Consider the following 23570-nt stretch of genomic DNA (forward strand, 5'->3'; position numbering starts at 1 on the left):
ATTTTTCTTTCTGCTTTCACAGGGAAGTCTATCGAGTGACTGAAAGCTTACAGCGCGAGAAGACCATGCTACAGAAACAGCTGAATCTTCTAAGGTAGACGTCGAGGGATTTTGCATGAATAGAAACACAGCAATTTTGAGTGATTATTTGAATGTTCACAGATTAAACCGACTTGTATTCCAAGCCAACAGTGGCAGTTTGCAAAGTGGTCGCCATGCACGATGGGATTTGGGGGTGCCTGTATTGGGCAAGCGAGATGTCCATATCAGTTTATTAGCCTGAAAAGTTTAAAATGTATAGTCCCAACAGGGATCCCAGTTTCGGCACTCTGGAAGTGCCTTCCTCAGGGGACGAAAAAAATAGCTCCACACCATCGTGCAAAGTTCTTGCATTTGCTGCCGGTTGGCTTCCAGTCTTCTTAAATTCCTCTTCCCTTCCAACAATCTCATTCCCCCAGAATACAGCTCCCTCCTAAACCCCTTACAGGACTCAACCTTCACATACTGTCCAGCCCTTGCAGCTCAGATTATGTGGAGGCTGGTAACCCTAAGTGCAAGGTACTCTGGGCTTCTATTAGATACGTAGAGAGGAGGAGGAGCTTAATAGGTATATCCCGCGCAGGAAAACTTGGAACATCCCTCCCCTTTAGAACCACAGAACTCTGGAACAACCTCTCATCCCCGCTCAGAAATTCAAGCTCCCTCCAATCCTTCCGCAAACCCTTGAAAACTTGGCTCTTTTCAAAAATCTAATCACCTCCCATTCTCTAGTATCCTGTCCCTCTCTATCTTCTCAGTCCCTCTCCTATAGCCTTTCATTGTAGTTCCTTTCCTCTTAACTCTGTAAACCGTACCGAGCTCTGCACTTGCGGAGATGGCGCGGTATACAAACCTAAGGTTTAGTTTAGTTTAGTTTAATAGAGCAGCAGACTGAAACCAGCGAAAACGGGGTTCAAAGCCCGCTGTGATTCTTGTGACCTTGAGCAAATCACTTAACCCTCCTTTCCATCGCCTCAGGTACGAATCGAGATTGTGAGCCTTCCAGGGACAGGAAAATGAGTATAACTCACCTTGAACTAGGGTTATCAGACGTCTGGATTTCCCCAGGCATGTCCTCCTTATTAGGACATGTCCAGGGATCCGGACGGCTTTTCAAAACCTGGCATTTTGTCCGAGTTTTGAAAAGCTTCGGAAGACGGGGACAGCATCCGCAAATGCGTGGCTGCAACGCGGTGATGTCATGCGCACACACATGATGTCATCGTGTCGTATCTGCGCACGCACAGATGCCGTCCCGACACACGAACAGGTTAAGGGGGGGGGGCTGGGGGGGGGATGTGAACGGAACTGGGGGTGGCCATAGGTCCGGATTTTCCTCTGTGAAAATCTGGTAACCCTACCTTGAACTACTGAAAAAGGTGCGAGCTAAATCCAGATGTGTAAGTTACTTATGAAACCAAGTTAGTAATATAACGCACTGCATGGTCATTTTCTGACACTCACGTGTTCCCAATGGAAACACCTCACAAGGACTTAAGGAAACAGATCTGTGTTATCAGCCAGTTATAGACGTTGCCTTGGATTCTCTGCTTTGGCTGGGTCGGGCCTTCCAGGGATCCAATTTGGAATCCTCTCGTCTATGTAGATGGAAGATTTTATTTTATTTTATTTTTCTTTCCAGCTTATGATTTATCTTTAATCTTATCCATTGTTTTGCCTTTTGTCTTTGTTTTGTTCTATTTCTATCATTTAAATTTCTCCAGAATTCTACTGTTCAACGGCTCCCCCTTCTGCTTCTATTCCTTTCTCTCCTCTCTTCTACCTTCCAAAGTATTTAGATCAATGCTGTCTTGTTAAAATGTTTATTTTATTTTTATTTTTCCTCTAACTCTACTTTTCACTTCTCTATTACCCTCCAGGTACTTTAGTTAGATTGTGAGCCTTCGGGACAGTAAGGGAATTTTTCAAGTACCTTTCTTATTTCTAATCTTAATGTATATTTTCTGTAAACCGCTTAGAACCTAACGGATGTAGCGGTATATAAGAAATAAATTACATTACATTATATTACAAGATGCCAGAACCACTCTTTTCAGCAGAGTTCTCTTTTATTTTGTGGTACCAAGTACTTCATGAAAAACAGCGCAAAATGGAAGAAAAGAGGCCAGAAGTAATATCTACATTGAGCTTTGGTTTTCCACCACTTTACTTAAATTGTTTTATTCTTTGAATTTTTTTCCACAGGGAAATGAACAAACATCTGAGAGATGAGCATGACGGGTGTCTGCAGGTATGCCTTGTCATGAAAAAGGAGATCCACAGGTTCAGCCAACCACTAAAGCCAACATGGCCGTGTTTAGAAGGAATCTTTGTCAATTTATAGGTCATAGTGTTTGGGAGTCTTATCCTTTGCAAAACATTCACTTTAAGCTATTGTATTAGACAATATTTTTGTAATTGATACTTTTCGTGTGAGATGATATCTGATTATATGTTTGTGTTATGATTTTATTGGATTTACAGTTTTTATTTATAAATGTTACTTATTGTTTAGTATTTATTGCACACTTTTCACTTACTTACAATTTTTAAATGTCTTTTTCATGACGTAGCGAGGGTGAGAGGTGCCCACAGTGGTGGTGCCGCTCCCCTCCCCCCACCTCCACGGGCTCCTTCCCTGCCCCGCTCGCACTGCATCCCTTCCCCTGTACCTCCGTAACGTTCCTGGCGCCAGCATCAACTCTTCCCTTGACTTCACTTCCTAGGTGTAGGTCCAGGAAGTGCCGACACTGGTGTGACAGCAGCTTGAGGGTCGCCGCTCTTGCCAGGAACGTTACAGAGATACAGGGGAAGGGAGGCAGCATGCACGAGGGGCGGGGCAGAGTGGAGGACATCTGCCTGAGCCTTCACCAAGACGGCGCCCAGGGTGGACCGCTCTCTCCTTCCCCCCCCTTACTACGCCACTCTATGTATGTGTATTTGCTGGTGTAACATGGCCTTGTTGGGTTTTATCCTTAACCTTGGTGTTGACAATCTGTGGATCTTCTATTCCAATCTACCTCTGTCCTTCATGTACTCAAATATGCAAAACAAACAAGGTGACTTCCCTAATGTGGCAATGAAAAGTCCCGGTCAAGAGAACCTTAGAAGCCACGATCCCCCTGCCGCAAACCAAAAGTCGGACAGCTTTAACTCTAATATCGTCATAAAACGACAGTAAAGGCTTTTCGAGGATCTTCTCGGCATTCCAAAATACCCTGAGTGATCCTGGTACAGAGAATGGGTTGGGAGGAGGTGGAGAGGCAGACCACTGAGCCCCAAGATTAAAGGAATGTTTAAATGTACTCTGTAAATGATCCCGGCTAAGACGCAGTACTATGATTTATAGAAATCCAGGGCGAGCAGTATAAATTCCTTCCGGAATCAGAGGTCTGGCTCCGTTATTGGCAAATACATAGACCGAAAACCATCGATGAAAAGGTAAGCCCAAGGTGTTCATAGTCATCACCGGGTTGTGCTTGTTGACACAGTGGCGTAGCGAGGGAGGTTGGTGCCCTGCATCACCACGCCATGCGCCCCCACTCTTCCCCGGTGCGAGCAGCATCTTCCACTTGCTTCTTGCGCCAGCCTCAGCTTCCTTCTGACGTCATGTCCTGATCCTACAACCAGGAAGTGATTTCAGAAGGGAGCCAAGGCCGCTTCGAGCAGCTAGTGGAAGATGATGCTCGCGCCAAGAGGCATGCGGGGTTGGAAAGTAGAAGAGGCATTGGCGCCTCCCTTTGGCAGTCTGCCCTCCCCTCCTTACTTCACCACTGTCAGGCCACTCCATTGGGTCATGGGCAGTGCTGTGTTCTGTTCTGTGAAAAGCGTGTAGGCCGTTCCTGACCCTCTTTGAAAGGGCAGTTGAGTGGTTTTTTTTTTTTTTCAGTGGACGTGGGATAAGGAGATCAGTAGATGTTCGTAAAGGAACTGCTTAAAGGGACAGAGGCTTGATGGACTCAGGAAATGGGGACTGATCTCAAGTCCAGCCTTTTCACACATACAACTCTCTTCCTCAGGATAGCTCAGAAGGCGGGGGCAGTCAAAGCCATGCGAAGGTGACATGTGACACAGCATCTCCGCTATGAGGGTAGATTGCTCAGAGGGAGGGATTTTTCAGCGTGTTAATACTTTAACCTGCGGCCCCTGAAAGCAGTAATCAAAGCATTGTAAATAATAAACGTTTGCAATTAGATTTCTTTAATCCCCCCCCCCTCCCCACACACACACACGTACAAAATCTAACCTGTGATTTTATCTGCCAGAAAAAATAGGGGACAAAAAAACACCTGAGATATTCAATGTTCCTCTTGCTCCTCTTTCACCGCAGATGCAAAGTTTCAGGATACCTTTGTGTCCACCAGTGAGATTTTCAAAGATAAAGTGTCAGCTGTTCCCTGTGAAAATGAGGTTGCAGAGTTCTCCATGCCTAGACTTTTTACTGCCCCAAAGTTTAGGGTTACCAGACGGCCTCTTTTTAAAGGACTGTCTGGGCTCCCAGACGGATTTTGGATAGCCCCGGCTGCATCTGGAGGGCTTCTGAAAATGTGCAGATGATGTCACACACATCCACGCATACTCCAGGCCCTCCAGACACAGCTGGAGCTCATCCAGAAGCAGAGAGGAGGCTTTGTAGGGGTGAGGCTGGGGTGTAATGGGGCGGGATCATGTGTCTGGGGTTTTCTGGAGAAAAATATGGTAACCCTGCCAAAGTAAGAACTTCTGTCTTCTGATTCACCTGCAGCCAGTCTTCTGAAGAGGACGAGGTTTTCACAAAGGTACAGAAGAATAATTCCATTGTTCAAAATGGTTCCTGTGCTCCAGCCTCTCCGACGGAAGCTGACAATAACCCAGAAGGTGGACTTTCTCCAAACCATCAGCTGCAAAGGATCATCTCTATCGAGGAGGATGACGTCCCCCAACATCTGGGCATCCAGCTGGAGCGATCCCTAAATAACTGGGCAGAGGAACCCGAGGACCATGAAAAGAAATATCAGACAGAAGATCCTCCATCTTCCCCTCGGGGACAACCAGTAGGCAAGGAAACCTGGACAAATGTAAGTTCAAAAAAAGCCGGTGATAAAAAAAAAAGCCTATCACTCCCGAGTGGCTCTCGTTACATCTGGAAAAATTTGAATTGGCTGCCCCTATAAAACAACTTTGGCTATATTTAAAGTAATTATTTTAAAACTAGCAATTTATCTCTCTGACAAGTGAGTTACCAACAAAGTTCTTGGTCCTGAAATCCAGGGTTTGGCTATTGGAGCAACTTTTTTTTCCTGCGTTTTCCCTGTATTTTACATTATCAGGGTAAACAATTTAAAGTTTTTTTTTAAATATATTTAAATTTTTATTTCAATTTTTCATAATATACAACACACATTGAACATCAATCTTCGATCACAGCAATAGCAGAACCAGCAACTTCAAATAATGCTCAAAAATGAAAAATGCACATACACCTCACAAATTACACCCCAGAATCCCCCCCACCCCAATCCCCCCTCTGTGCACATATCCTCAACTCCATACCCCCAGCAAAACCCACCCCCCAGAAACCCTCTCACCATCTAATGAGCAAACCAGGCAGAAGTAGCCAAGGAACCCCTACAGAGTGTTCAATAAGTCTCTTATTTTAATCCAGGTTACTGACCGGGTCAGGAACTTGTGACGACGAGTAGCCACCGCTATCTCCATTCTCCCTATGGACAAAAGTCTAGTGGTCCAGTCAGATAGAGATGGAGCCACGGTGTTTTTCCAATGATTCGCTATGAGACATTTGGCTGCGGCTAGACCCCCGAACGAACAATTTAGTCTGCCAAAGGTGTTCTCTTTCATTATAGAGCCCCAGAAGGCATGACTGAGGCGTCACTCCCACCGGATCTCCAAGCAGGGTAGACAAGGTAGTAGCTACAACTGTCCAAAAGGGACCAAGAACCTCACAGTCCCACCAAATATGTAGAAAAGATCAACAATTTAAAGTTTTTGATCATTCTTGTTTGGAGAAATTTCTATTGGAACATGTAAAAAAAAAGGGGGTAATTAAAATCAGAAAGGATAAAAAAATAAGGAAATGGATCTCAATGTTTATAGTTAGAATGCTAACTAGACCCCTCCTTTGTACAAAACCACGATAGCAGTTTTTAGCACAGACCAGTGCACTGAGGGCTCTGCACTGCTGCCGACACTCATAGCGTTGGGAGCAGAGTATTCTTAGGAACTCTATGAGCGTCGGGAGCAGCGCGGGCCATTCAGCGCGGCTTACCGTACTACAAACTGCTAGTGCAGTTTGACAGAAGAGGCCCTGAATGCTCTGCTCCCAACGCTTAAGTTTATGAGTGTCGGCAGCAGTGCGGAGCCTTCAGTGCACCAGCTTGCGCTAAAAACTGCTTTTGCGGTTTTGCAAAAAAAGTGTGTGTGGGGGGGGGGGGGTAGATTCCTATCAAATTATTTATCTTCACAAATCTCTCCTTGAAGTGGACTTTAGAAATAGTTTGCTTGTATATCGATTCTTGATATGTATAAATGAAAGTACTAAATAAAAAGCCTAAGACCAGTTTGTGTTTCAACAATCCCCATCATAATATTTTACGCTAGGCAACTTTTGGGGCCATCTTCTTGTTACAGAAGGAAGATAAGCCACTGTTAGGCTCTGTCGTTCCAAAGACTCTAATCTTGTGTATTCTTGGCTTTATCTCTGTCCGCAGGAGGAGCGGCTGCACTATTCACCTGATCGCTTATTCAAGATCGTTTTTGTGGGTAATTCAAGTGTGGGGAAAACGTCGTTTCTACGAAGATTTTGTGAAGACACTTTCTATTCGGGTACATCTGCTACTGTAGGTAGGTTCAGAGAACCTGAATTTCCTAAGGCTCGAAACGGAGGTCGGGGTCAAATGAAGGTCACCACATGCACTGTCCAGCAGGAGAGCCCCACTGGGTCACTGATATTTCCCTAGAGAGATAGATGTGGAGTAACCTGGTACTTAGTGCAATAGTCAATGAACCGGGGAAGACGAGACTCAGATCCTAGCACTGACACATTATTTTTGACATCCTTGGTGTGTCGCTTCATGAGCTAGCATTCCTACAGAGTATCTTGCTTTAAATGTTTGGAAAAGTAAGTAGTTAAATCCGAGAGAGGCTCTCATTCAGCCTCTCCAGTTTTCTTCTTGGCACAACACTTCAGCTGATCTCTGGGGTCCCTTTCACTTTGAATTTTAGCGGTAAGTTACATATTCAGATAGATGAGTTATTTCCCTGCTCAAATTTTCTGGTTCTAGCTGTAGCTGATGCAGTGGAAGGTGTGTGACTCACCCATGGTAATAAAGAGTGGCAGTGGGAGAAATGGGATATGAACCCTCATCTGGAACCCACTGCCCTTCCTCACCACTTCTCTGCAACTGAGGATCCTCTGTGCTTATCCCAGGCTTTCATGAATTCTTCTGGAAGGCCGTTCCACCCATGCCTTGTGAAGAAATACCTTCTCATGCTACTTCCACTTGGAGTCTCATACCCGGCTCTCTTATTCTAGAACTTTCCATGAGGAAGTTCTTAGCATCTTCTGGTTGATTTATTCCTGTGAGGTTTTTGAATGTCTCCATCATATCCCCCCCATTTTCCTTCATGTTGCTGCCTCCAGGCTGGCAGCTTGTGCAAATTCCACCCTCTTTCACTTTATCATTACATGTCAAGGAATGCTATGTAATGTCCGAGCAGTTTTCTTTCTTGTGGTGAAACATGAGAGCACAGTAAATAACATAGAGACTGGATAAGTACATTAAACGTAAAAAAAGTGTGACTACCCCAGAAGAATGTCTAGTAATATTCTCATGCTTTTACTTTCTTGAGGCATCGATTACAGTGTGAAAACATTGATTGTGGATAACTGCCAGGTGGCTCTACAGCTCTGGGACACTGCTGGGCAAGAGCGGTAAGGCGATCAGCCACTTAACAGCACTTTCCACGAGACCCGAATCTGATACCAGTGACCATCTCAGCTGAGAACTATTTCTACACAATTAAGATACAGATGTTTAAAGAGCTCTGTTCATAACCAATGAATGCGCAAATAAAAACGTACAAAGAGGGGCTATTTGAGGCTTTTGCTGGGTGCAAATTAGCAGCTCTGTGTTTCAGTGAGATGATTTTTTTAATGATTTCAAGGATTGAGAGGCCCATGAGAAAACTCGGAGAGGAGCGAAATAGGGAGGGGGAGAAGGAACACGAAAGGGGTCGCACTGCACTGAAGGATCCACATTACTGGGCTTCAGAGCCCCAAATTTAATTCCTTAGACATGTAGGTGTAGCCATTGTCACTAGAGAATGACACGGTGGTTGTTACCCGCGGGTAACCCGCCGAAACGGGGAGAGAAAAATTAGCGGTCGCTGCGGGGACGGGGACAAAGCCATTCACCGCCCCGTGGAGCGGTGAATGGTCTTGTCTCCGCAGTGAAGCCAGCCCAGATCGCGCAGTCCAGCATCCCCACCCGATCGCCGCATCCCACGTCCTGCCATCTCCCTCCTTCCACCTCACCTTAGGTGCCGAGTCCGACTTTAATTCTTCTTCTCCCAGCCGCACGCTTTCAATAAGTCGCGTGTGCGCGGCCGCTTGAATTGTTGACTCTTCTCCTCTGATGCAACCGGAAACAGGAAGTTGGGTCAGAGAAGAAGATTCAACAGCTCAAGCAGCCGCGCGCGTGGCTTATCGAAAGCGTGCGGCTGGGAGAAGAAGAATTAAAGTCGGACTCGGCACCTAAGGTGAGGGAGAGGGAGGGAAGATGGCAGGATGTGGAGATCGGGCGGGAGGGGGCTTCTGGACCACGCGATCCATGATCACACATGTTCCCTCACACTAGGAAGGAGGGAGTGGACTGGTCGCGGGACGGGGCGGTGATGGGGACAAATTTTTTCCCCGTGTCATTCTCTAATTGTCACTCCTTGTGTGTGTGTGACTAGCAAGTTAGTTCATCTATTAAAGGCCTGGTTGAAGAGCCAGGCTTTCACCTGCTTCGTGAAGTAGAGATAGTCTTGTGTTGGGCGAAGCCTTTCAGAGAGTGCATTCCAGAGGGTGGGGGCTGGCTGGCGGTTATCATAAATCACGTGTATGTGAATGTATGTGTGAGCCTGTGCATCGTATGTTTGCAGGTACCGCAGCATCACAAAGCAGTTCTTCAGGAAGGCGGATGGCATCATTGTGATGTATGACATTACGTCCAAGCCAACGTTTATGGCAGTTCGGCAGTGGCTGGTCAGCGTAGAGGTAAGGAGATTCTCTGCAGATTACTCTACAACTTGAGGCTGTTTCAGGGGATCTTGAAGTCGTCCTCACATAATTCCCAGATACAAACAAATATCTACATGGTGCAAATGCGCATGAGTCAAAGGAAGCTCTGGAACGAGAGGATATGCTCAAGAAGTTAAGAGGTGATAGGCTCCGGAGTAATCTATGAGTGGTAGATGCGTGGAATAGTCTCCCAATGGAGACAAAGACTGTGTCTGAATTCAAGAAAGTGTGGGACAGGCAAGTGGGATCTCTTAGGGAGAGGAGGAGATAGTGCATGCTGCAGATGGGCAGACTGGATGGGCCATTTGGCCTTGATCTGCCGCCATGTTACAATGTTTCTATAACCATAAAGTTCTATGACATCATAATGCAGCTGTAAAGAACCTTAGCCAATAGGGAGGAGGCGGAGATAGTGGAAGCTGCAGATGGGTCATTTGGCCTTGATCTGCCATCATGGTTCTATGTTTAGGGATTGTGTCGTAGGCAAAGTGGGTGTTCTTGTATTAACCAATTACCACAGTTACATTGTCCCACGGTAAATGGTTAGCACTTGAATAGCAAATGACCCCTTATCACCTACAAAACAGGTGGCAGAAAATGTTCATGCGATAATTAAAAAAAAAAAAAAAAAAAATGGCCGATGGCAACATTAGCACATGCCTTTAATGCAAAAGAGAAAGAAGCCATTTTTACAGCCACATTAAAAATGGCCTAAGCACGCAGGAAAGACCCACGTAAGGGCACACTAAGGCCGCTTTTTACTGCAGCCTAATAAAAGGACTAACAAAGCTTTCATATGCTGAAAAGTCCATTTTGGGGCTGGGGTGGTGTTCGGTTCTCTGCCAAAGAGATTTGATCCTATGCGTGGTTTTGCTCTGCTCTGTACTGTTCACAATGGAGGCCTTTGTGGTTTCTGATTTCATTTGAGTGAGTTTTGTTCATTTGAAAAAAAAATCTGCCTCCAATGACTGTGTCTAATTCTGTGTACTTTGTCCCTTACAGGAAGGAGCAGGAGGAATCCTCCCTGTTCTATTACTGGGAAATAAGACAGACATTGAAAAGGAAAGAGAGGTGCCCAATGGATTAGGAGAGCAACTTGCCAAGGTAGTTAAAAGTCAAATGCATTGTCCTAGGTAAATAGCGTAGTGTGCAGTGAAGGTGAAGAAGACAAAGTTAGGAGAAGAAATGCTTTGCTTTCTGCTGTTTCACACTTGGACATTTATTTATTTCTAAAATTTCTAGACCGCCTATAACTAAGCAATGAGAGGGCATAGGATGAAGTTAAGAGGTGATAAGCTCCGGAGAAATCTGGGGAAATACTTTTTTACGGAAAGGGTGGTAGATAAGTGGAACACTCTCCCGGAAGAGGTGGTGGAGACAGAGTGTGTCTGAATTCAAGAGGGTCTAGGATAGACAAGTGGGATCTCTCGGAGAGAGGAAGAGATAATGCTTACTGTGGACGGGCAGACTGGATGGGCCATTTGGCCTTTCTCTGCCCTCATGTTTCTATAACCATAAAGCTCTATGACCTCACAATGCAGGTGTAAAGAGCCTTAGCCTATAGGAAGAGGAGATGCAAATGTTAAGAGCCTTAGCCAATAGGGAGAGGAGGAGATAGTGGATGCTGCCGATGGGCCATTTGGCCTTTACTGCCATCATGTTTCTATAACCATAAAGCTCTATGACCTCACAATGCAGATGTAAAGAGCCTTAGCCTATAGGAAGAGGAGATGCAAATGTTAAGAGCCTTAGCCAATAGGGAGAGGAGGAGATAGTGGATGCTGCGGATGGCAGACTGGAGGGGCCATTTGGCCTTTATCTGCCATCATGTTTCTGTTTCTGGTTAACAGTTAAAACCTTCACAATAGTTCAAGGACAATACAATTACAAAATGCATTCAGTTCCATCACAATCACATAATATTTAGCCCACTTAAGTTAGGTCAAAAACTCAATGAATTTACATATTATCCAGCCCCACTTAATAAGGTGCAGTAAGTGTAATTCTGATTTCTTATCAAATATGCTTACTAGCAAAGTTTCAAAGGAAAGCCTCCACATAGAGTTGTGTCTTCAACATCTTTCTAAACTGTAAACGGTCAGAACAGGTCTTCAGGATGCCAGGGAGGGAATTGCATTATTTACACCCCCTTCCCTCCCCCCCCCCCCCCCCGCCATGGACAACATTCCGAACAGTTTTCTCCTTCTTGGAAGTCAATGTCAAAGTACCCTCAGACCTCCTCGGCTGGTTCACCTCCCACAGAGATTGAACGTCCAATGGAACAAGTCCATACAAACTCTGGTGTATCACTGACAAACCCTTTGTGCCACTGGAAACCAGGGCAACTGTCCTCTCCCCTTGGCTGGTCTCCGGCTCTCTGGTTGGTTGGGTTTTTCCAAACTATTCTGTTTGCTTTTGGGGCGGCTGCTTGCGTGACAGTGTCTTTGTAGCGGGCTGGTTTGCTAATGCTTTGCGTAACCACCTGAAGTTGGACATATTTGAGATTCACTCACTTTTTGTCAAGCTAAGAACCAGCAGAAGGTCAGTGAGCCCATTGGGGGGGGGGGGGGCTTTTTCATTCTTTTCCCATTCTTCCTCATGTCCCAGTGATATCACAGGCTCCCAGTTTTTCGCCTCTAGTCCGGGTCCCTGACTGGGCCTCTTGGCAACTCTAACCTACTCCAATAAGTACCAGACCACAAGAAGCTGTCTTTCCAAAGTGGGTTCAGGAACAGCTTCTATTGGTCATGATAACATCTGTTGAGCTGGTGACAGTCTTTATTACAAAACACTCCTGGAAAATATAGGGCTCCTTTTACGAAGGTGCACTAATATCCGATTTTGGGGGTGGGATTGAGAAGTGCCTAATCCAGCCTTTTAGTGAACTAGACCATGTTCCAACTGTGCTGAGGAGACAGAGTGGATGTCCTGTGAAGAATTCATGTTAAGGGAAAGGGATTGGGACAACCACACTCAAAGCATTTCCCCCTGTCTGTCCCGGTGGGCTCATAATCTATCTAATGTACCTGGGGCAATGGGGGGATTAAGTGATTTGTCCAAGGTCACCAGGAGCAGTGGTGGTTTGAACCCACAACCTCAGGATGCTGAGGCTGTAGCTCTAACCACTGCACCACCCTCTCCTCCAATACAAGTGAGCCAATTATAGGACAATGAAGCCATTGTGACATCACTGATGAGGTTGGCTCTTATTGGTGGAATGAGGCTTTATGACATCAGGGAAAGGGATTGGGACAACCACACTCAAAGCGGTTTACATACAGGTACTTTCAAGCATTTTCCATATCTGTCCCAGTGGGCTCACAATCTATCTAATGGGCCTGGGGCAAAGGGGGGATTAAGTGATTTGTCCAAGGTCACCAGGAGCAGTGGTGGTTTGAACCCACAACCTCAGGATGCTGAGGCTGTAGCTCTAACCACTGCACCACCCTCTCCTCCAATACAGTATCAGAAGTGAGCCAATTATAGGACAATGAAGCCATTGTGACATCACTGATGAGGTTGGCTCTTATTGGTGGAATGAGGCTTTATGACATCAGGGAAAGGGATTGGGACAACCACACTCAAAGCGGTTTACATACAGGTACTTCAAGCATTTTCCATATCTGTCCCAGTGGGCTCACAATCTATCTAATGGGCCTGGGGCAATGGGGGGATTAAGTGATTTGTCCAAGGTCACCAGGAGCAGTGGTGGTTTGAACCCACAACCTCAGGATGCTGAGGCTGTAGCTCTAACCACTGCACCACCCTCTCCTCCAATACAAGTGAGCCAATTATAGGACAATGAAGCCATTGTGACATCACTGATGAGGTTGGCTCTTATTGGTGGAATGAGGCATTATGACATCAGGGAAAGGGATTGGGACAACCACACTCAAAGCGGTTTACATACAGGTACTTCAAGCATTTTCCATATCTGTCCCAGTGGGCTCACAATCTATCTAATGGGCCTGGGGCAATGGGGGGATTAAGTGATTTGTCCAAGGTCACCAGGAGCAGTGGTGGTTTGAACCCACAACCTCAGGATGCTGAGGCTGTAGCTCTAACCACTACACCACCCTCTCCTCCAATACAAGTGAGCCAATTATAGGACAATGAAGCCATTGTGACATCACTGATGAGGTTGGCTCTTATTGGTGGAATGAGGCATTATGACATCAGGGAAAGGGATTGGGACAACCACACTCAAAGCGGTTTACATACAGGTACTTTCAAGCATTTTCCATATCTGTCCCAGTGGGCTCACAATCTATCTAATGGGCCTGGGGCAATGGGGGGATTAAGTGATTTGTCCAAGGTCACCAGGAGCAGTGGTGGTTTGAACCCACAACCTCAGGATGCTGAGACTGTAGCTCTAACCACTGCACCACCCTCTCCTCCAATACAGTATCAGAAGTGAGCCAATTATAGGACAATGAAGCCATTGTGACATCACTGATGAGGTTGGCTCTTATTGGTGGAATGAGGCATTATGACATCAGGGAAAGGGATTGGGACAACCACACTCAAAGCGGTTTACATACAGGTACTTCAAGCATTTTCCATATCTGTCCCAGTGGGCTCACAATCTATCTAATGGGCCTGGGGCAATGGGGGGGATTAAGTGATTTGTCCAAGGTCACCAGGAGCAGTGGTGGTTTGAACCCACAACCTCAGGATGCTGAGACTGTAGCTCTAACCACTGCACCATACTCTCCTCCAATACAGTATCAGAAATGAGCCAAATATAGGACAATGAAGCCATTGTGACATCACTGATGAAATTGGCTCTTATTGGTGGAATGAGGCATTATGATGTCACAATATCAGCTCTGCTTATCACAGGCTAAAACTTTTCACACTGTTAATTTATTCAATTTTCTATACCATTCTCCCAGGAGAGCTCAGAATGGTTTACTTGAGTTTATTCAGGTACTCAAGCACTTTCCCTGTCTGTCCCAGTGGGCTCACAATCTAGATAATGTACCTGGGACAATGAGGAGATTAAGTGACTTGCCCATAGTCACAAGGAGCAGTGTGGATTTGAACCCAAAACCTCAGGGTGCTGAGGCTGTAGCTCTAGCCACTTTCCTCCTGTTAAAGCTCTCTAAATTCCCAGGTTCGTGTCATATGGAAAATCCTCCCTTAAGACACTGTTCTTACATCACCCTCAGGTTCTGGGCACATTCCTTCTACTAAATCCTCCATAATCACTCTGCGTAAATAATGACTTTAGTCTCTCTGTCTACTGTAGGACTGCAATTTAATTTTCTATGAGTGCAGCGCCTGTACTGGACACAATGCCAAGGAATCGGTACTTCACTTAGCCAGGTAAAAAGAATTTTATTGTCCTCTTTTAAATTGATTATGATAGAAATAAATCAGCGGTGACAAACCTGGAAAGAGAGCAGAGCCCAAACTGCAGTGTCATGAGGCTTGTTCAGGAGCTGCTCGATTCATCCTGCCCACTGCCCAGAGTGGTTTAATGGGCTTCCCAAGAAGGATATTTCCAAACAGCCCGGGCCGTTTTAAACAACACAGATAGTTTGAATGCACATACCCGTGTTTCCCCGAAAATAAGATAGTGTCTTATATTAATTTGGGGTGCACAAAACACACTAGGGCTTATTTTTGGGGATGTCTTTTTTTTTTTTTCCAGGTACAGCAATCATCTCTCCCTTCCTCTCTTCCACCCCAATTCTTCTTCTTTCCTCCCCTCTCTCCCATCCCCTTGTGCTGCATCCCTCCCTTCCATCCCGCTGTTCAGCAGAACTCTGCCAACCCTCCCACCATGATACCTTAGCTCCAAACATCAGCAGCAGCAGTACGCTGAACATACGGCCCCCCAGGCCCTCCCTGTGCCGCATCACCGATGACATCATCAGTGATGCAGCAGAGGGAAGGCCCCAGCGGGAAGGCCATGAAGGAGCCCGTTTAGAGTGCTGCCGCCGCTACCGTCTGGAGCAGAGACTTGCCAGTCCTACGGTGGGAGGGTTGGTGGGGCTCTGCTGCACAGGGGGACGGGAGGGAGGGACAGAAAAACACTGCACAAGGGGATGGGTGAGAGGGGAGGAAAGATGCTGCACATAGGGGGGGGGGGAGAAAAGCGCTGCTGCTGGTGAATCGGGCAGCACTAGTGTCAGGGATGGAGTCGGAGACATTCGGGAGGGGCTAAGGGGGTCAATCTTAACTAGGGCTTATTTTTGGCCAAGGTCTTATTTGGGGGGAAACACGGTACTTTAGGCAGATTTCAGACAATAACTTACCGTATTTGCCGGCGTATAAGACGACTTTTCAGTACCTTAAAATCCTCCCCAAAGTCGGGGGTCGTCTTATACGCCGGGTACTGTTTACATGCCCTTACTTTACATTAGAGAGCTGCAAGGGGATGCCCCTAGGGTTGCGGGGATCCCGTGGGGACGCCCCCTAGGGTCGCGGGGATCCCATGGGGACGCCTCCGAGGGTCGCGGGGCTGGATGCTCAGTCTTCTGGATGTACGCGGCTCTTCTTCTCCCTACCTTCTCTGCTTGCAGCACAGAGCCGAACGGAAGTCTTCCCGACGTCAGCGCTGACGTCGGAGGGGAGGGAGGGCTTAAACAAAGCTTAAACAAAGCCCTCCCTCCCTCCGACGTCAGCGCTGACGTCGGGAAGACTTCCGTTCGGCTCTGTGCTGCAGGCAGGGCAGATAAGGAGAAGGAGAGTAGCCTCGCGGTTCGAGTGGCTACCAAGAGAGAGGGGCGGCCGCCCCGCCCCGGTTGCAGCACAGCCGGCCAGGTTCCCTTACTTTTGTGGCACTTCCCCGACCGACCGATAACAGCCCGGGTCCAACAATCCTCCCTGCCCTGTAGCCGCGAATCTAAATTACCTTCTTACAGCAGCTGTAAGAAGGTAATTTAGATTCGCGGTTAAGGGCAGGGAGGTTTGTCGGACCGGGGCTGTTGTCGGTCGGTCGGGGAAGTGCCACAAAAGTAAGGGAACCTGGCCGGCTGTGCTGCACCCGGGGCGGTAGAGAAGGTGTGCGGAAGAAGGGGTAGTCTTATACGGCGAGTATATAACAAAACTCTATATTTTAACTAAAAGTTGGGGGGTCGTCTTATACGCCGGCAAATACGGTACATTGCTTCTTTTTTAAAAAATTACTGCTCACCCATCTACATAGTACAGTTTAGTGAATAGCTCGCAAAGTGCAAAGGTTTCACGGTGAACAGGTATTCCTGGCAAAATTCAACAACTGTTAGCAGCAAAAACCTCTGCCATAATGATTTTTAGTTGAAGAGGGTGTGGTTACCATGTTGGAATAAGAGCTGCTACTCCAGAAACAGTTAATGATGTCTTGAAAGAGCCTGTGTTGCCTTAATTCTCTGTACCGTTTGTGCTGCCCTCCCTAAATCTCCCCCCACCCCAGCCCTGCTATTCATAAAACCCTGTTAAGCATTTGACATGAGGTTTATGAGGTGCTACAGTTATTCTCTTCACACATAAAAATCCATGCAAAATGTCTAGTGCAAATTACAAGGGGGGGGGCTGAAAAGATCTCAGCCCAACCAACCATCTTCCTAAAGTCTGAGCCTTATTTTGCCACTGGAGCTGAAAAGAGTGTTCTCTTAAATCGTTAAGTGCCAATTTGCAGAAAGGAATTTCTCTGTTTTGACATTGTTTCAGGTCATTGATTGAACCGTATCCAGGTCATTCTCTTTTTGGTTGGGCTGAGAACTTTTCAGCGACCCCTTGTACTACGTAAACCCCTTTGTGTGGGCGTTGGAGGTGGACTCGACACAGCATTCGTGCTTCTGGAAATTACGTGTGCCCAATGTAGCTCTCCCTTGATGTAAACACACCTAGAGGAACACCTCTTTTTAACACAGCTAAACATATGCCTGCCATGGAAGCCACCGTGGAGGCTTCAGCGATCATCGAGAAGGCCTATTAATTTCATAGTTACTCTCTTAAGAACATAAGAACATAAGCAGTGCCTCCGCTGGGTCAGGCCATAGGTCCATCCTGCCCGGCAGTCCGCTTCCGCGGCGGCCCAAACAGGTCACGACCTGTCTGAATCACCAGAAGGGGCTCCCTTGCCACCTTGGTTTCTCATTGAAGTCCTATCTTCCCATCGAAGTCCTAACCCTCCGGTCTTGCACATGCACGACCTGGTTGGGTTTCTATACTTATTACCTGGTTAGCTTTCTATACTTGTGTTACATCCCAGCTCCTCCCTCAGTATCCCACGATCCCTTTATCCCTCAGGAATCTGTCCAATCCCTGTTTGAATCCTTGTACCGTACTCTGCCTGATCACTTCCTCCGGTAGCACATTCCAAGTGTCCACGACCCTTTGGGTGAAAAAAAACTTCCTTGCATTTGTTTTGAACCTATCTCCCTTCAGTTTCTCCGAATGCCCCCTCGTACTTGTTGTCCCCTTCAGTCTGAAGAATCTGTCCCTATCCACCCTCTCTATGCCCCTCATGATCTTGAAGGTCTTTATCATATCTCCCCTGAGCCTCCTTTTTTCCAGAGAGAAGAGCCCCAGCCTATCCAACCTCTCGGTGTATGGGCAGTGTTCCAGCCCTTTTACAAGTTTCGTTGCTCTCCTTTGGACTCTCTCAAGTACCGCCATGTCCTTCTTGAGGTGCGGCGACCAATACTGAACGCAGTATTCCAGATGTGGACGCACCATCGCTCGATACAATGGCATGATGACTTCCCGCGTCTTAATTGGTGTAGGGCAGTGGGCTCAAACTCCAACCCTTTGCAGGGCCACATTTGGGATTTGTAGGTACTTGGAGGACCTCAGAAAGCATAGTTAATGTCTTATTCAAGAAATGACAATTTTGCATGAGGTCAAACTCTTTATAGTTTATAAATCTTTCCTTTTGGCTAAGTCTTAATAATAATATTGTCATTTATAGCTAACGAGACATATGATCAAGAAACTGTTTTATTTTACTTTTGTGATTATGATAAACATACCCAGGGCCTCAAAATAGGACCTGGCGGGCCGCATATGGCCCCCGGGCCGAGAGTTTGAGACCACTGGTGTAGACAAACCCAGACTCTATGCAAGGAAGAGTTTCGGTGCACTTCTAGGAGAGCATTGGAAGATGCATAGTAATGGCCAACTATTCTTAAGCAACCAACGTCTTCTTCTGCTGGAATACATAGCCAGGGTGTAGTTCTAGACCAGGGATCTCAATCCAATCCTCTAGACAAACCCAGCCAGTCAGAGTTTGAGGGTACCGACAAGGAATATACATTCACTGGAAGCAGACAAATGGTGTTAAAAAGTGATAAATCACCTGGACCAGATGATATACATCCCAGAGTACCAAAAGAACTCAAACATGAAATTGCTGACTTGCTGTAAGTGATCTGTAACCTGTCACTAAAATCATCTGTAGTACCTGGAGATTGGAGGGTAGCCAATGTTACGCTGATGTTGCTACTCTTTGGGTTTGGGCCAGGTACTAGGGACCTGGGCTTGATGGACCATTGGTCTGACTCAGTAAGGCTATTCTTATGTTCTTATGCTAATTTCTCTCTTGCATATTTATTTTGATTAACTTAGTGTGTCCTGAGGACTGGATTCAGGGCCCCTTTTTAAGGTTAACGAAAGGTCCCTGGAAAAACAGAATCAGTGTTTCTCCTCTGAAATGAAACACATTGAGAAAATTTTTAAAGTAAAGTATGATTTTTGTAATTTTAAAAATTGAAACATGTTGTGAATCCCTTCTTAAATACTTATCTAGGTAGTTTGTATGTAAAAAGAGTTCTTTGAGAGTGGAATTCATGTGTGTGGGGAGGAGAAAGGCAGTGTGTTTAAACCATATGTGACCATAAATATGACAGCCACTGGGCTGGATGGACCATTGGTCTGACCCAGGAAGGCGTTCTCACAGTGGCCAATCCAGGTCCCTAGTACTTGGCCAAATCCCAAAGAGTAGCAACATTCCATACAGAATCCCAAGGAATAGCAAGATTCCAGAATCCCAAAGAGTAACAAGATTCTAGAATCCCAAAGAGTATCAACATTCCATACAGAATCCCAAGGAATAGCAACATTCCATACAGAATCCCAAGGAATAGCAAGATTCCGGAATCCCAAGGAGTAACAAGATTCTAGAATCCCAAAGAGTAGCAACATTCCATACAGAATCCCAAGGAATAGCAAGATTCCAGAATCCCAAAGAGTAGCAACATTCCATACAGAATCCCAAGGAATAGCAAGATTCCGGAATCCCAAAGAGTAACAAGATTCTAGAATCCCAAAGAGTATCAACATTCCATACAGAATCCCAAGGAATAGCAACATTCCATACAGAATCCCAAGGAATAGCAAGATTCCAGAATCCCAAGGAGTAACAAGATTCTAGAATCCCAAAGAGTAGCAACATTCCATACAGAATCCCAAGGAATAGCAAGATTCTGGAATCCCAAAGAGTAACAAGATTTTAGAATCCCAAAGAGTATCAACATTCCATACAGAATCCCAAGGAATAGCAACATTCCAGAATCCCAAAGAGTAGCAACATTCCATACAGAATCCCAAGGAATAGCAAGATTCCAGAATCCCAAAGAGTAACAAGATTCTAGAATCCCAAAGAGTATCAACATTCCATACAGAATCCCAAGGAATAGCAACATTCCAGAATCCCAAGGAGTAACAAGATTCTAGAATCCCAAAGAGTATCAACAGTCCATACAGAATCCTAAGGAATAGCAAGATTCCGGAATCCCAAAGAGTAACAAGATTCTAGAATCCCAAAGAGTAGCAACATTCCATGTTTTCGATCCAGGGCAAGCAGTGGCTTCCCTTATGTCTTTCTCAATAACAGACTATGGACTTTTCCTCCAGGAACTTGCCCAAACCTTTCTTAAAACCAGCTACTCTATCCTCTCTTACCACAACCTCTGGCAACGCGTTCCAGAGCTTAACTATTCTCCGAGTGAAAACAAATTTCCTCCTATTGGTTTTAAAAGTATTTCCCTGTAACTTCGAGTATCCCCTAGTCTTTGTAATTTTTGACGGAGTTCTTATGTGATGCATGGAATGATCTGCCTCAGGGTTTATTGTTTCTTCTGTTACCAATAATTCATTTTGACATAATCCTTTCCCAGGGTTTTAAAAGAACAGGAAGATAAGGAGAAAGAGAAAACTATACAATTACTTCATGATCCAAAGAAAAAATCTTGTTGCTCCAGACAGTAGACTTGGGAACAACGGATCATCAACACCAATGTTCACAAGACATTTAGAATTATACACTGTCGTATGAGGTTCTTACTGGAAGTCGAACTAAACTGAAGTGCTGTAGATTGGTCCATTCAGTTGGATGGTGTAAAATCTCCGGTACTTGGTCAGCAGCAGATACCCTGGTAAGGGGGGAGAGGGGGGTGCACTGGTGCTCTTCCTCACAGGAATGGGGCAAATGTTTTTCCGTGACCCAGGTTCATACATTCAGATGTGGCTTGCGTACTGTAGGTGTTGATTCTTGATCTCTTTACGAATCTTGGTTCCATCCAGTGCGGTCATCGTATAAATCTGGATCATTGAGAGATATTGGAGCCACAGACCATGGAAAATTTAGGCCTAACTTGATGACTTCTTGGCACCCTGGTCTCATTTTCTAAAATAAATACCCAACCACTGTAAGAACACTTCAGTCCTCATAGAGACATTTTAGGCGCTGGCTGGAATTGGCAAAGTTGACCGGACGGATTGCTTGATGGAGGCTCTGCTGGTGAGTGGAGTCACTGGCAGAGGTGAGACACATCAACTGGGCTTACGCTGGTCTGTGGATTTGATGGCCGAGTGGAAAAGGCAAGGAGGAACAGATATAATCTCCTGGACCAAAAATCACTCTTCTGAGTTCATGAAGGGTATTGTACAATTCTGAGGTTGTGGAAGAATCTTTCAAGAGGGGTAATGGAAAATCATCATGTTTGCAAGAACAATTGATGTGGATGAAGTTGCAAACTCTTGACATCTTTGTACAACAAGAAGGATTGTTTGCTGCTAAAAAGACAAGACTTGTGTTAAAGGTGGTTTTATGATTGGTCGTAAATGCGATTTTAATCAGCAAATAATTTTTATGTTTACTTTATTTAAGTGATGTGTGTATAACTTTCTACATTTGTATAACTCATGGGCAGAGTGGATGGACCGTTCAGGTCTCTTTATCTGCCGTCATTTACGATGTTACTCCGTAAGGAGCCACTACTGTATTTCCTGGCGAGGGATCTTTGAAGCTCACATTCCCCAAACTGACATTTACCCTGCTGAAACCATATGTGCATTAGCTGAACTGTGAAAGGTGACTAGAGTCATTTAATGGTGACTTGGAGGTGTGCAACGAGGTCACTAATCATTTTGTCTGGCAACTCAAGACTGAGGCGGCCCTTTTGGGACCTCTTTCTAGCCCAAGAAGCACCTTTGAATTTTGCAGCTTGGGCATCCAGTGGTTATTTGCTGTTTTAAAGCAAGTGTAATAACCTGCCTCAGACCCTGCAGGAGCATCTCCTTGGTGCTCTGATCAAAATTTGTAAGTATGGCAAACTTAGGGTTTACCAGACGTCCGGATTTCCCCGGACGGCTTTTCAAAACCCGGCACTTTATCCGAGTTTTGAAAAGCCTCCTCAAATCGCGTCAGGCAGGGAGGAAGTCCACGTGGACGGATGCCACGTAATGTCACACTCATGAGCAGGAAGTTGGGGGGCGAGACTGGAGGCATAATTAGGGCGTTAAAGGGTGGGACGGGTCTAGAGTGTCTGGATTTTCCGATTGGAAAATCTGGCAACCCTAGGCAAACTGAAACCTGCCAATTATTCTAAATAAATATAATATAAAGCAGAACTGAGCTCTTAAAGGTAACAAGCCTATAGAGAGTGATCTAGAAGATGTTTATAAAAATGCTCAGAGATGTAAAACTCTGAAGGGAAGCTGAAAAACCTCCCTTGGGTAAAGAGTATCCTGCTTATGAGCTAAGTGTATACTTCATCAGCTTTAAAGTGTAGTGACGATTGCATGATATAAGAACGAAGAAATAACATTGGATTCTTTTGAATTAGTTAATCCACAGCCTTTTGAGCAAGTGATCAAAGATTTTTAATGAAATGACAATGACTGGAAGGTAAACTCTTTACCCAAGGGAGGTTTTTCAGCCTTCCCTTCAGAGTTTTACATCTCTGAGCATTTTTATAAACATCCTCTAGATCAGTGTTCTTCAACCTTTTTACAACTATGGACCGGCAGAAATAAAAGAATTATTTTGTGGACCGGTATCGGTCCGCAGACCAGCGGTTGAAGAACACTGGGCTAAGTTGTGGGCCAGACCCTGCCCATCTCTACCCAATATCCACCCCAGACCCTGCCCCCATAGTCCTAATTGTAACACTATTTTTTCCATTCATATATACACACAATATAATCTTATTAACAACGCATCGATCGCACCGCGGACCGGCAGTTAAAGAACACAGTTTTTAGCCTAATGCACATGCTGGCCCTGTGGACCGGCAGGAAATTTCTGTGGACCGGCACCGGTCCATGGACCAGTGGTTGAAGAACATTGCTCTAGATCACTCTCTATAGGTTTGTTACCTTTAAGAGCTCAGTTCTACTTTATATTAATTTTGTACCTTTTTCTGGCCTTGTATCTATAACCTAGTATCCCTGAACGCACTTTAGGAAATTATTCTAAATAGGCAGAGATATATTTTGTGAAAAGGAAAACCCAAATACGTAGAAGCATAGAACATGACAACAGAAAAAGACCGTAACACCTGCACACCAATGGGACAGTCGAAGAAAGGATCAGACAGATAAATTGCTGTGGCTCGCTGGGTGAGCTGCTGCCTTTGCACCCAGAGGTTGTGAGATCAAATCCCAGTGTTGCCCCTTGTGACCATGGGCAAGTCACAATCCTCCAGTCCCCATTCCCCCAAATGGGATGAAAGCATTGGAAAGTTCCACTCTGAAAGAGATGAGTGGGGCTGATATTCATACCGTTGGCTCCTCTGAAGGTTCAGCTAGAACCTGGAAATTCAGCTGGGGTCATATCAGCCACTGGCATTGAATTGCAGGTGATCTACAAAGGCCCTCACTTAGCTGCCCCTCGCTCTCTCTCTTCACTCCCCCTGTGATCTCCACTCGGCTGGTAAGTCCCTCCTATCTGTGCCCTTCTCTTCAGTTGCCAACTCCAGACTCCATCCCTTCTGCCTTGCTGCACCATATGCTTGGAACAAATCCCTACAGCGGG

At 45.7% G+C, this 23570-nt stretch overlaps 1 protein-coding gene across 1 annotated transcript in view; it reads left to right on the forward strand.

Moving 5' to 3' along the window:
• Positions 1–22169, forward strand: part of CRACR2A (calcium release activated channel regulator 2A) — a 76366-nt gene extending 54197 nt beyond the window's left edge. The window contains exons 11-20 of the mRNA XM_033950985.1: positions 23–94; positions 2245–2290; positions 3389–3480; positions 4784–5096; positions 6747–6879; positions 7888–7969; positions 9184–9298; positions 10325–10426; positions 14574–14650; positions 20431–22169. Coding sequence (XP_033806876.1) covers positions 23–94; positions 2245–2290; positions 3389–3480; positions 4784–5096; positions 6747–6879; positions 7888–7969; positions 9184–9298; positions 10325–10426; positions 14574–14650; positions 20431–20521 — 1123 coding nt within the window. The 3' untranslated portion in view covers positions 20522–22169. The remainder of the gene's footprint in view (positions 1–22; positions 95–2244; positions 2291–3388; positions 3481–4783; positions 5097–6746; positions 6880–7887; positions 7970–9183; positions 9299–10324; positions 10427–14573; positions 14651–20430) is intronic.
• Positions 22170–23570: the final 1401 nt, after the last annotated feature.

The sequence above is a fragment of the Geotrypetes seraphini genome, chromosome 7, assembly GCF_902459505.1.
Source record: "Geotrypetes seraphini chromosome 7, aGeoSer1.1, whole genome shotgun sequence".
In the NCBI taxonomy this organism is placed as follows: Eukaryota; Metazoa; Chordata; class Amphibia; order Gymnophiona; family Dermophiidae; genus Geotrypetes; species Geotrypetes seraphini.